The sequence below is a fragment of the Tamandua tetradactyla genome, chromosome 6, assembly GCF_023851605.1.
Source record: "Tamandua tetradactyla isolate mTamTet1 chromosome 6, mTamTet1.pri, whole genome shotgun sequence".
NCBI lineage: Eukaryota > Metazoa > Chordata > Mammalia > Pilosa > Myrmecophagidae > Tamandua > Tamandua tetradactyla.
Window position 1 is genome coordinate 164,642,045 of NC_135332.1, and position 13,824 is coordinate 164,655,868.

The following is a 13,824-nucleotide window of genomic DNA, read 5'->3' on the forward strand; positions in this document are numbered from 1 at the left end:
ATTCTTATAATTAGAAAAGAAAAATTAGGTGACCAATATGGCTTATTATTTTCTATTAAAGCAAAGGAAAGAAAAAATACCATCTAAATTCAAAAGGTCTCAGTTAAAATTGAGCACTGTTTCCTTCTTAATCTCACATCTGTTTCTTTTATTCTATCTATATAAAATTTTCTCATACTTTTGCCATTTATTTGAGTGTGTATATTACATCAACCTTTCAAAATTGCCAGTACCCTATGGTTTTTGACTCATACAAATGATAATTTCATATTACTTAACCTATTATATCAGCCTGTAACCAATATTGATTTTAATGGAGATGGAAAAATTAATGAACAATATGGATTTTTAAAAATACTAAAATTTAATAGGAAGTTTGAATGCATTTATTGTCACTTTTTATGTACCTTATAGTGACCCAATAAATATAGTTTTTTTTGCCTCTTGGCGGCAACAATTCTGTGGTTGCTTGCTGAACTCATTTTGATGCCGTGTTGAGGAGAAGAGAAGGTAATTTGGAGAGAGACAAGAAAGAAGCTGGACTGAGAAATAATCTTCACAGTAAAAAAGTTCAGTAATTCAGATAATCTCCCAAAGGCTAACTCTAGTAGCAGTTCTCATGGAATCTTGTCAAAAAAATGTAAAACTGTTGATTTTAGAAAAAAAAAAGATCAAATGATGATTCTTTCTAGGTGTAGTTGGATGCTATATGCATGTCATCCTTCTTTTGTACATCTCAGAAGTGTGTCAACTGTGAAAGAGTAGAAGTTATGATAAATTATGTTCAACTTCTGATGGCAGCCATTTGCACAAATTAAAGGGACAAATGTTCTTTTCTAAGGCTTAATTTATTACCAGGGTGTCATTTAGACACTAAAACACATACAGCACAAAGGAAATATTTTGCAGGCTTCTAGGACATCATTTTGTTAATTTCATCAACATACCTGCAAGATTGTTTTTGAAAGGGAATGAATATAGTACACTTATTTTTCATGGTTAATGAAAAGAGTTAAATAGAGACTCTAAGGGCTCTGTAAAGTCCTGGAAAACTTTAAAAATCAGTTATTTCCACAGTTTTCCTAACGTGTGCAATTGGTGTCGATGCTGGAATCAGAAATGTAAGGTCACATTCCACTGAGTGGCCTTGCTTTCACTTCCTCCACGTGCTTTCCTAAAACAAACAGTTCCTGAGAGAGTCTTCTCTCCAGATGGCTCCCAGGGGCTGCTTGGGTTTTGGCTCCCTTGCCTTCTCATTTCCCTCACAAAATCCCCTTCGTTGGTTTGCAGAGGAAGTTCCAGCCCAGCAATACTTGGAAATTGATGAGGTGACGACAGAAAGTTTTAGAGTGACCTGGCATCCCCTCTCGGCTGATGATGGGCAACACAAGTTGATGTGGATTCCAGTCTATGGTGGGAAGACCGAAGAGGTGAGTTGCCTGAAACATCAGCATTTAATCCAGAGTATTTTATCTGGAGGTGAATATTGTGCTGCTACATTTGAGTTGGTCTTCACTTAAACATAGACTGAGAATCCTAACATTAATGAATGTTTTGCATAGCCTGGAGATTTTAGAAATGTCAAATCATGCTATTTTTTTCCAAGATTAAAATGTGTTACTGCTAGAACTTAAGTTATGTATCTTATATATTTTCAGATTCTTTGACTTTCATAGGTGACATTTAATAAAACTTCAAATTGCCACTTTGGCAAGTAAATGTCCCGTTTACTTTGGGAATTGAAGGGACAACGTCTCTGGTTTGACTTTAAACATGAACTCAACAGCTCTGGAGTTCTTCACTTGATCTTAGCCAAATGTGATCCCCCCTGGAGATGTTTATGTGTGGTTGTTTCTTGTTTACAGTCAGGATGACCTCTTTCTTTCTCTCTCTCTCTCTCTCTCTCTCTCTCTCTCTCTCTCTCTCTCTCTCTCTCCTTCCTTCCTGCTTTCTTTCCTTCTTTGTTTCCTTCTTTCTCTCTCTCTCTCTCTCTCTCTCTTTTCTCCCTCATTTCTTTCCTTCCTTCTTTCTTTCTTTTATTTTTTATTTATTTGTATCCCCTGTTATTCAAGAAAACCTAGTTACTAATCACCAAGTATTTTTCAGGTTTTCCTAAAAGAAGAGCAAGACTCATATGTTATTGAAGGCCTGGATCCCGGCACTGAGTATGAAGTTTCACTGCTGGCTGTACTTGATGATGGAAGTGAGACTGAGGTGGTTACTGCTGTCGGGAACACACGTAAGTTTTGTTCTGGCCAAAATCAACTTCAGTAGCTCCCACCATCCATTCTGACACCGTTTACTCTCCATCAGTTCTTTCCCCACCAATCTTATTCCTAGCTAAGGAGGCTTCAATTTCTCTTTGTCCCCCACCATAATTCCACCTTCAATAAACAGATCTATCAAGCACTTAAGCATCCTAGACTAGTAAGTCACATATGAAGGCAGGGACCACATCTGTCTTGTTCACCATTATGTCTTTAGCTCTTAGCACTGTACCTAGCACATTTTAACTGAATAATAAATACTTTGATGAATGGATGGCTAGATGGATGAAATAATTCATAAACAAATAAATGAGCACACCAAAATAAACCTAGGCTAACGTGTCCAAGAATTTCTGGAATGTGCTGAGTTGATTTTGGTTCCAAGAATCTTGTGCAAAATCCATTCACTGATTCATTCATCCCTTCATTTTTAAAATATGAGGTATTAACCACATATTCAGTTGTCTTAGATTGGGATCCCTGGAATCAGATTCTGAGACAGAAAATTGCATCCAGATGGTTTTTTGAAGAGTGCAGTCAGGAGATACATCTGTGAGGAAGTGAGAGCTGTGGGGAGGAGCAGGGAGAAGCTGACCCATGCTGGAACTGCAGCTGAGCCCTGAGCTAACCCTTTTAGGAGCTCTGTAGCTGGGAAGGCCCTTCTGAATTGTCCCAAATTTAGGCAGAGGGGCTGGACCATTGGTCGCCGCATTGGAAGTGGCTGATGCCCTGACAGAGCATGTGAGCTCAAGTGAGGGAAGTAGTTGGGAGGCATTGGCAGCCGAATTCAGGTACCTGGGGCATGGGTGTATCAGCCCCCACCTCAAGAACCCCCACCCACATCCATAAATGTTCAACATTCTGTTTGATGCCTGGAGTAGACACAAGGACTGGAAGATGGACTTCTTGCCTGAGCATGTGGCCCTCCTTGGCCACCTTGTTTGGCAGACCTTTTGAAAATTGGTCCAGAGCAACATTTCATTCTTGTTAATTATCATGGTAATATCCCCATTGCAAAGTAACTGGGAGGTTTCATGTTTTTGTGGTTGTAATTCACATGTTTTTATGAAGTCAGTGTCTGTGGACTAGAACTTGAACTTCTTTGGGTTTCAGTTTCCTTTCCTATAGAATAGAGTTTCCTTTACAACTTACCTCTTTGGTCTTCACACAGTGGAGATAAAAGTGAGATAATTTGGGTAAAATTTTCTTTGAAAACCACAAAATGCTATACATGAATGCATAGTGTTGTTATCATTACAGAATTTTAAGTAATGCCTATTTTTAGTTGACAGCATTTGGACAGAACCAGCCACAACCATAATCCCTACCACACCTGTGACTTCAGGTAAGGACAAATGGGAACCCTATTTACCTGTAAGAAATGTTTGATTGAAACAGAAGTGCTGTTTCAGTTTCATCTATTTTGCATTATTAATTAGGAAAAGAGATGTCCCTCCTTCCCATCTCTGGCATGCTGGCTTGAATTTTACTTCTCTCCCAACCTTCCAGCATGATCTTTAATCCTAAATGCCAATTAGTCTTCTAGTCCATTGATCTCATTTTGACAGGCTCTCTAGCTTTCTTCCATCTTCACCCTGGCTCCCATTGAACTCTTCTGAGTTATATTAGCACAGCAAACTCTCCTCTTTATCTCAGTGGTTTCTCCTGTTGAGAATTACTCATGCCATGGTTTCCTTGCATTTCTGTGGGTTGCTGAGATTTGGCTGCTATGTTGTTTCTTCCTCTATCTGCTATATTCTCTTTCAGCTTCTCTCTCCTCTCCACTGTAATACACATCCGAATTTGCAGTCAGATTCAACTAGGTGGATAAATCTCACAATATCATTTAAAATCCTTCAGTGGTTCTCTACTACCCATTCATTCATTCACTCACTCACCCACTACTCAGTTAATCTTTATTGACCTCTTCTTTGTGCCCCAAATCTTTTTATCATAACAACCAAGACCCTTCTTGGTTGGGCTGTAGCTTGCCTCCTGGCCTCACTGTATTTCCTATGCTTCTCTCACTCCCTCTTGCCATCTAGAACTCCTAGCTCTGAATGTGAGTAGTTCCCTCTTGTTCACACTGCCTGTATCTCTCCCAGTTTGCCTGGTGAATGTCAGTCTCCTACCTCTTCTGTGACAATGGCTTTTTTGTCAAGTGTTAGTCAAGCCATAGTTCTAAGGCCTAAAGTACACTGACATACACTAAAATCTCAATGAATGTTTGCTGAATGAATGGATGAACAGATGAAGAGAAGGAAGAGCCAGTAGAGATGACAGAATGAAAGACAGTCAGGGCAGCAGAGAGAGAGAGAGAGAGAGAGAGAGAGAAGGAAATGGGACAAAAGAAGGAGCAGGCACCTTAGGAAATGAGGTGAAGGAGTTTGAATAGGTAGCAGAGAACACAGGTGAAGGGGTTTGGATGGATAGTAGAGGAAGGATGAGGCTGTGTGGGCTGAATGGATAGAGGCAGCCATGGTGAGAGATTAGTTTTGAAAGATAAGTATTAAACAGAAATGGGGTGACAAGCGGATGGCATGTGTGTTGGATTCTAGATTGCAAACTCAGGCTGACCACTCTGGTCTTCTGTGTCCACTACTCCAACAGAACGCCAGCGTGAAGTTCTCTTGAGCTTCACATGCTCCCCTTTGGGTGCAATTGCCTGGTTTCCCATATCCAGCGGTTTCTCCCCAGTTCTCTTCTGCGGCCTATACACAGAGGTGATGACTTTGAGAGGTCCATGGTCTCACTTTATAAGAATCTCTTAACCCCTTTCTGTCTGTCACTAGTCAGCATCAAAGCTCCCCATTAACTACTCAAACTGAGTTGTTCTTGTTTCATGTGGTCCTACACAATAGACAAAAGGCCATTGAATGATTCATGTTGCCATGGCTACATATAGTCTCTTTGGCTCATTTTGGAACGTGATGGGTGAAGATTCTTTAATCCTTGTTTATTCCAGTTTTCCGGACAGGAATCAGAAATCTGGTTGTAAATGATGAAACCACTTCTAGCCTGCGGGTAAAATGGGACATTTCAGACAGCAATGTGCAGCAGTTCAGGGTGACCTATCTGACTGCTCCAGGGGAGACTGCGGAAGAAGTGGTAGCAACGGTCTGTATAAACATGGCTGACTGGAAATTCTGCGGGTTCATGACTAACAGAGCTAACTAACAAGGCTATCTCCAAATGCAAGCTATACTGCTGCTTTCTTGGTGACTACCAGAAACTTATGTTCTTGGTTAATTCAAACTTTGCTACTGGTCTCCTGGTGACCTTTCTATGTCCCAAACTTTTTCCATAACTTGCTACTTCCAGTTGATGAAGCTCCTGTACCTGGTACCCTACCTTGCCTCCGTGGCTTTGCTTGCCTGTCAGAGCCCCAAAGATGGGTCTTAAAAAGTGTGTTATATACTTGTATTGGTATAAATGAATATAAATATATAAGTATATGTAAAAATCCCTTTTTGCTCTTGGGAATCTGATAAAGGTTTTTCAGAAAAAGCACATATGAAAGGTCTTCTTTATGTAGTTGAAAAGTTCCTAATAAAATGCCATCCATTGACAAGTAGTTATGTATTTTACTGACAAGTTTATAATAATTATGGATGTCTCCCCCAGGGGTTTAGATTTTAATAGGTTGAGTTTTCTTTAAGTTATTTATCTATATTTATTTTTCTAAATGGTAAACCTAAGTAAACTTTTAATCATGACCTTTCTATGTCATCTTAATTTTTACCATATCACTTTTCAGTCTGGACCTGAAAATTGTTTTCTTATACATACTTCCAGTCAGACCAGTTAACTCCAGTTTGCATCCACAAGGCATTTTTTCTTCTTGCCTGGGAACATGCATTTTTAGCCTCACTGATTGCATCTTTCTGCCCTTGGCTGCATTATTTTTGAAGACACGCTAGGGAAAAAAGTCTCCAAAATTCATTAAGAATAATGGGAAATCCTTTGGTGGGAAATTATTTTTATTTATCTGTTTACAATGAATGTTTGATCTCAATATTCTTTCAGGAAAGTACTTTATGTAAAACTGATAGAGGAAATCATTATAGAACCTAGTGTAAGCCACACCCACTGTGGATAGCCACACCCACTGAGAATAGCCACACCCACTGTGAATATCTTAAAAGGGCCATGAATTTGGTTTGGGAGTACTTTAGAAAATTAATGGACATCTATTAAATTATAAACTCACTTGAGCCATACATTTCAAATAATTCATGATTGGTGAATTTAAAAACATTGAAATCATGTCTAAGCATGGTAGTTAAAGATATAATTTGGATGTCCCATTTTCCTTATGTTCTTTATATTGTAACTTTGTTTCTAAAAATGAGGTTCCTGAACACTCCCCAGAGTGAAAATTTTTTTTCTGTTTTTACTCTTTCCAAGAAACACATTGAGCTTCTTGGTGAATTATTCCTGCTAATTTGGAAAGAAAGTAACAATTTAATCTCATGCATGCACTTGTAAACTATGCAAGGAAAAATAATAATAATATTTACTTTGGGTTGTCTCTAGATAATTTTCCCTTTGCTAGTTGCTTTCATTTCACACTGTTGAGTTTTGAAGTACTTGGGCACCTAGATGAAGGAAAAAAAGATCAAAAGTCTTAACTACACATGTGTCCAAATTAAACCCTTAACTAAATTTTAAAATATTGATAAATTTGATTGTTATTATTTCAGTACAGAGTGGGTTTTTTTCTATATATAAGAAAATACTGTAGAATTCCTTTAATATCAAGCTCCTTTAATGTTTTCAATTAAATTGAATTTGAACACACTGTAATTATAGGCATCTTTCAGGAGCTCACCTGAGGATTAGATGGGAATTTTATGTCTCAGTGTTTTCATGAAGTATTATTGCCATACACATTTAATATATTATTATTAGAGATGTAAAGTGGGGTGCATCTAAATTTAGGCTAGAAAACCAAGTTAAGGGCAGTTGAAGACTTAAAGTCCATCAGTCTTGAAATCCAGCTGATCAAATGGATATCTTGAAGATGGATGGTAAAGAGAGACAGCTAAAACTTTTTTTTTTTTTTTGCATGGGCAAGCACTGGGAATCGAACCTGGGTCTCCACTGGCAGGCGAGAATTCTCCCTGCTGCGCCACCATGGCCTGCCCCTAAAACATTTTTAGAATGTGAGAAAAGAAAAATATCTGAATAAGAGAAATGCCTCCCTTACTAACTTTCCAATTTTTCCTTAACCATAAAAGCTGATAAATTTATATGATGAAATGATAAAATAGAGTCTTAAAATTGTAGAATAGTGTATGTTTAACATTGTACCCAAAGTTTGGCTTTAATAAATGTAAACCAAGCAGAACTGAATTTACTTTTCTCATTGAGGTAGGTGAAGTATATATGCATTTTAACTACAATCAGAATCTACCAAATATTTCCAATAAAAAAACCTTTTGAACTTTTAGAAAGGAAAACCACACGTCAGATATTTCATAAGGATTGACTGTCATCTCTGCTCTGAAATAGGCAGGCCAGGCAACGACATTGCCCTGAATTTTGTCCCCAGAGTAAAAAGGTTTTGCACAAAGATTCCAGACTTTTCTAGAGTATAGATGTCAAAATTCATAACCATGGTTTGAATTCTACATTGCCAGAAACTTTCTAGAACAGTACTACTCAAAGTATGACTCAGTTTACCAAAAGATAAGTACAGATAATAAGAAATTTTAAAAGTATTTATAGCAGTTTGACATTGCTGCACTATCCAAGCACATAATCATTTCTCTAGAAATTTATTTTTCATTGTATTTTATAAAAATATTGGTCTGCAATGGATTAGAACACCACCTGGTCTTTTACCACAAATAGTTTGAGAAGCCCTGCCTAGTAAACAGAACTTTATGAGATGGGAACCCAATGAAATGCAGGGAATCCTCTTTTTGCCTCAAGAAACAGCTTGCTTGCTGGCTATGGTCCAGGCTGCTTTGAAGAGCTTTGGGCGGTAATGGAGCCAGACATGAAGTTACAGTTCTGAAAAAATTAAAAACTTAAATTGAGCTGGTTAGATTTTCATCCCACTTGGCTATGAGTATATTATATAGAATTGTTTTGTAAACAAAACCACCATCTGCTGTTAAGCAGGAACCAGTCTTTCCTCTGTATTGTTCAAACAAGAAGAGGGCAAGCAGGAAGAATTTGGAGAACCCATAAGAGGAGATTTATGCTTTACTCTGGGGAATGAGCACCATTAGGGTAAAAATATGTGAGCAATGCAGTCATGTAGGGTAGGGCATAGTGGTTACAACAATGCCCAGAGCCAGATTTCAGTCTTGGCTCCTTCACTCATCAGCTCTCAGTTTCCCCATCTGTAAAGTGAGTGTCAGTATCCCCATCTGTTAAATGAGGGAAATGATACTCCTTACCTTAAAGGGATGCTGTGAAGATTAATTGAATTACTATATTAAGCTATTTAGAGAAGCACCTACCACCTAATAATAATTACTTAAGTGATGGCGATTGTTACAGACCTTAGCAACCACTGCCTAGAAAACTAAAACTAAATGCGCCTTCCAGAATACTCGTCCTGCTCTCCTGGGCTCTGGGCACTAACCCTGATGGCCTCCACGGCCATGCCCTTCTCAGGCTGAGAGATGACCATGTTTGAGGAACATTAACATGGGTGGCTGGCTAGACAGACTGCTTGGGATGAACGCCTAGGCTCTGTGTGCTCCAGAGGAGTCATATTTAAGGCAAACACCCTGAAGGAAGGGGCGTCAGTGCAGTCCTCCAAGTCAGAGCAACCGCAGTTCCTCCTTTGCATGCCCTCCAAGCCCAGGCTGTCTAACTCATTCCAATGCCTTTCGGTAAATCTCCCTCCCAGGCCCCTGAGCCCACCTGTTATTGCAATCCTGTACATTTCAGTGCCCTTTTACTATGAAGAGCAAAAAATCATATTTATCTAATATAAAATCACCCAACTCAGATTTTCTTTTTTCGTATTAAAATAGCACATTACTTTAAGGGTTTAACAATGTCTTAGCCACAGCTGCTGCTGGGTTCAACTGGAGGCTTTCTCTGGCTTATTCCATGAGTGATTGGTTCCTGTCTCAGCCAGAGTAGAGTGCAGCTCTTTGCCCGCTGGCATTTTATCCTGAAAAGCACCTCCAGCTGTCCTGGTCTTGTGATTCCTTTAAACCTGCTTGGGTCAGTTCTTACTCTTAGCATTTGTTTAGCCTTAAGTTCCTAAATGACCCAGACATGTGCCAGTATCTAACTGCTGGAGCACAGGCAGAACATTCTGTGGTTCCAAAATTGAGAACATGTGGCTGTCCTGGTCCGTTCTTTCAGGGATGTCAGAGTTTGCACTGCTGTGCCACACGGCATGTTGCACTCACCCTTGTGCAATGTTGACCCTACAGCTACATTGCATTTTTTGTAATCTTTTGAAGACAGTGATGGTAATTTTTTTTTCAATTGAAATTTTTGAAATTAAGGAAGACATCTTTTTTTTTCGGGAATAAAAAGCTGCAACCTGTTTTAGTGCTACTGATAACTTTGTTCCAACTGAAATCTTGGATTTAATATGTAGTTCTTTGCTCTTGGTTAACGTCCATTCTTCTTCAAGTGAAAGGAAGAAATGCTGGGGTCAGATTATCTCTGAAGGAATAGAGAATGGAGGACTAAATTTTCAAGGTGATTAGTAGAATAAAAAATGATAAGCAGGCTGGGTTATAGAATGAATACTCCTAAGTGATCAACACCTGCTTTCCAAACAGATCATTATTCTCTTCTTCTGGATACTTTAGAAATGGTGAGAAAATGTTGAGAGATCAATATTCTTCAGAGCCTCAGACCTTCAAATTTAAGCGCTCTGTATTGGTGCTTATAAACTAAGGGTTACTGCGAGGGAGGATTTCAGAGCGACATGGTTTTGCATGGATCCCCTTACTTTTCTTTCACTCTCAAAGCGCATCTCCTTGCTTCTGATTATTTCAAAGTGCCCGAAGTCCTGCTTATCAGTGGATTAATAGGAACAGAAGTTTTACTAAGACTATGGGTTCTTTGTTTTTCTGCTCAGGTTATGGTGCCTGGAGGCCAGAATGATCTCCTTCTGAAGCCTCTGCTTCCTGATACCGAATACAAAGTCACAGTGACTCCTATCTACACTGATGGAGAAGGCGTCAGTGTCTCTGCTCCTGGAAAAACCTGTGAGTGAAATGTTCTCCTTTTGGTTACTACCTGACTAATCGGAAACTGTCATGCCTATAATATGCACTAAAAGAGACAATAATGGAGTGAGAAGAGCAAAAGAGAAATGGAGACAGAAAATCTGTGTTTGAATCTAGTCTTTACACATAGAAGCTGTGTGACTTTAGGCAAGTTGCTTGACTACTCTGGGCTTTAGTTTTCTCATCTGTAAATGTGAAGACTGAAAAAAAAAAGGTCTTTCTCCTAAAAATCTATTTTACTACAAGTTTTGTTGATTATCCAAAATGCATTCTGAATGTCTGCTCACTGCTTTCCATGGAATGCCTCCATCCCAATTCAAGCCACCATCCCCTATCACTGAGGTTTATGCACTAACTTCCTACTTCCACTCTTGCCATCCTTTATGTACATCACAGGAGCCTGAAGATCTCTTTAAATATAAATAATCTCAAGTCTCTTTTCTAGCTTTAAGCCTCTCAATGGCTTCCCACTAACTCAGGAGAGCTCCCAACTCCCTTCTCATAGCCTACGAGGGCCATATGGCCTGTTCCTGCCCACCTCTTCGATCTCACCTCCTAACAATTCTCACAGCCACACCTCCCTTTCCTGCTCTTCACTGGACACATTAAGCTTATTCCTGCCTTAGTGACTTTGTGCAAGTTATCCCTTCCACATGGATTATGGATGTTTGCTTGTCTGACTTTTTCTTTTCATTTTGTCTTACCCGCTCAGTAGCTGCAATGTAACTCCACTCTCTATGATATCATCCTGCTTTGTTTCTTTGTCATGTCATGGCCCTGTTTACTATCTGAGCGTTTCCTTCCTGTTTAATCATATATGTGTTCATTGTCTCCCACCACTTGGAAAGTAAACATCATGTGAGCCAGAGGCCTCATCTGTACTGTTCACTGCAGTGCATGTAGGGGATATCAATAAATGTTTGTTTAAAATTAATCAGCCAAAATGATCAGTGAGGGAGTATGCATGAAAATTCTTGGTTACATATCTACACAAGCTTTCGTTGTCTTCATTACTGTTATAATTATCTGTATTGCATGGAAAACTGCCCCCAGATAGCAGTGTAGGTCATAGAGATGAAAAGCACACTGAACTCCTGTTTTTCCTTTCCCTTCCTGCTCAGTGCCACTGTCTGGTCCCCAAAACTTACGGGTCTCAGAGGAGTGGTATAACCGATTGCGCATTACGTGGGATCCCCCATCTTCCCCTGTGAAAGGCTACAGGATTGTCTACAAACCCGTTAGCCGTAAGTAATGATTTAAAGATATATTGTAGGCCGGGCAATGGTGGTGCAGTGGCAGAGTTCTCACCTGCCATGCCGGAGACTCGGGTTCGATTCCCGGTGGCTGCACATGCAAAAAAAAAAAAAATATATATATATATATATATATGGTAACCATGATAAGGGATCTAAAATGCAAATTAGCACAGTCTGAGGCCTAAAGCAAAGAAGCTGAAAATTAGTGGTGGGGGAGGGAGAAGGAGTAAATCTTGAGCAGACTAGTGGATCCCTAAGGCTACTCCTGCTGTTTCATTTTCATGGTTCAGTGGGATTTTTGTTTAGAGAAGTTGGAGATGGAGGTCTTTTAGTTGCATCAGCCTAGAGACGTAAGTGCCCAGATTATTGGACACAACAGAAATGGCTGAAAATGATTATAGAGGCAAGAGCAACATCTCAGATTACAGATTGAGACCAATGAAGTTTTTGCAGGCAGAGCACATTTTTTTTAAATGGTGCAAAGAACATTTTTAAAACTTTCCTGCCAACTTAACAGAAAGAATTTCACAACTTCTTCCTGCTGAACCACCAGAGTGTCAGAGGCCTGGGTCTAGAAAACTGAGAAGACTGTTATAATATCTATTTCTAGTCTCCTGTTTGAATTTCATGAAGGTGCTAAGGGTAAGAGATGATACTCCAGTAGCTGCTGGGTGCACACGGCCTCCTCTCCACGGGCATATGGATGAAGGCTACAACTGGCCTCCTATGTGAATCATTCCCTGCATTCAAGATACAGCGATGTGGGCAGGTGGAAGAGAAAGGGGTCTCCTTATGAAGCTGGCCAAAATGCTGATAAAAGCCTTTCATTACCACAACCTGAGGGCTGTGATGAGTTGTATGCCCCATCATAGTTTCCAAAATGAGGAGAGGTTTGTAAGTGGAATTTTCCACCTAATCCAAGAAGTAAGAGAAAAAGAATGAGAAGTTGCAGATTCCCAATGTTTAGAGCTTTCATCTCCATCTAGCCACAAAGCTTCCTATTCCTGTAAAGTCAAGGTGTCCTTAGGTCACTTGTATGACAGGGTGGGTCAAGTACATGCCAATTATATATTCTGCTCGTTCATTTACCCATAGGTTTTCTACGTGAGATAATAAATTCATCACCCTGACAATGTATATCCTAACTGATAATATTAGATAGACTTGCTGAATTTGCTCTTTGGGCCATTTTGCAAATATTTATTGGGTCTTCTGGAAGCAGAAAGCTTTGTTTTAGGCCAGTAGTTGTCAAGTGAGCAATTTTGCCCCCCAACGGACATTTGGCAATGTCTGGAGATACTTTTAATTGTAAAGTCTTTGGTGGGGGTTGCTACTGGCATCTGGTGGGAGCCACTAAACATCCTCCAATTCACAGGATAGCCCCCAAACCAAGAATTATCCAGTCCAAATTGTCACCAGTGCCAAGGTTGAGGAACCCTGTTCAAGGCCAAATGGGAGGCTCATATGTGGTCATTTGCCACACATTAACGGTCTGTGTTGGGTCCCAGGAAACTTGCTATTGAGATAATACATGAGTAAAATATATATATATATATATATATATAAATGGACTGTTGGAAAGGGGTTCCTGGTATAGTCCTTGAAGAATGAAGGACTGTGTATGGAAAGTAGGAGGAGGTAGATAAATTTGTATAGGATCTGGCAAGGATTGTTTTTAATGCTTTATCGAAGACCCCACTTAGCTGAAGCAGAGGTGGCTATGCAAAGGCACAAAAAGCCAGCTAGCTGGTCAAGTGCCTTGGAACAAAAATTTCATCTGTCTGGTATTAGACATCATAAGAAGAGTGGATAGAACTATAGTGGTAACAGGCATGCTGGCTCCCGTGTGACAAGGTATGGCATGGTGTCATGACAAATTTGGATGCTTGCCTACTGGGGACCAAGCAGGGTATCTAATTAGGGGCAACTGGAGAATGATTTCTTCAATGTGACAAGTTTTCCAGCTGCCTCTAACAACAGAGCATTTATACTCTGAAGGCCTCACAATATAGTAGATGGGTAGATTGTAAGATGGACCAGCATCTTTGAAAACATCCCAGGAAAGGAGCTTTTGGGAAGAGGACT

The 13,824-nt window shown here is 39.6% G+C and overlaps 1 protein-coding gene across 5 annotated transcripts in view; it reads left to right on the forward strand.

Moving 5' to 3' along the window:
* The window catches only part of COL14A1 (collagen type XIV alpha 1 chain), a 219,066-nt gene that overhangs the window by 90,641 nt on the left and 114,601 nt on the right, over positions 1-13,824 (forward strand). For 4 of the 5 annotated variants that reach the window (XM_077167556.1, XM_077167558.1, XM_077167557.1 and 1 more), the window contains exons 16-21: positions 1,291-1,430; positions 2,107-2,239; positions 3,553-3,612; positions 5,233-5,384; positions 10,333-10,462; positions 11,605-11,727. In XM_077167556.1, coding sequence (XP_077023671.1) covers positions 1,291-1,430; positions 2,107-2,239; positions 3,553-3,612; positions 5,233-5,384; positions 10,333-10,462; positions 11,605-11,727 — 738 coding nt within the window. Of the gene's footprint in view, positions 1-1,290; positions 1,431-2,106; positions 2,240-3,552; positions 3,613-5,232; positions 5,385-10,332; positions 10,463-11,604; positions 11,728-13,824 lie in introns of those variants that run through there. The other variant, XM_077167560.1, reaches the window with a different exon arrangement.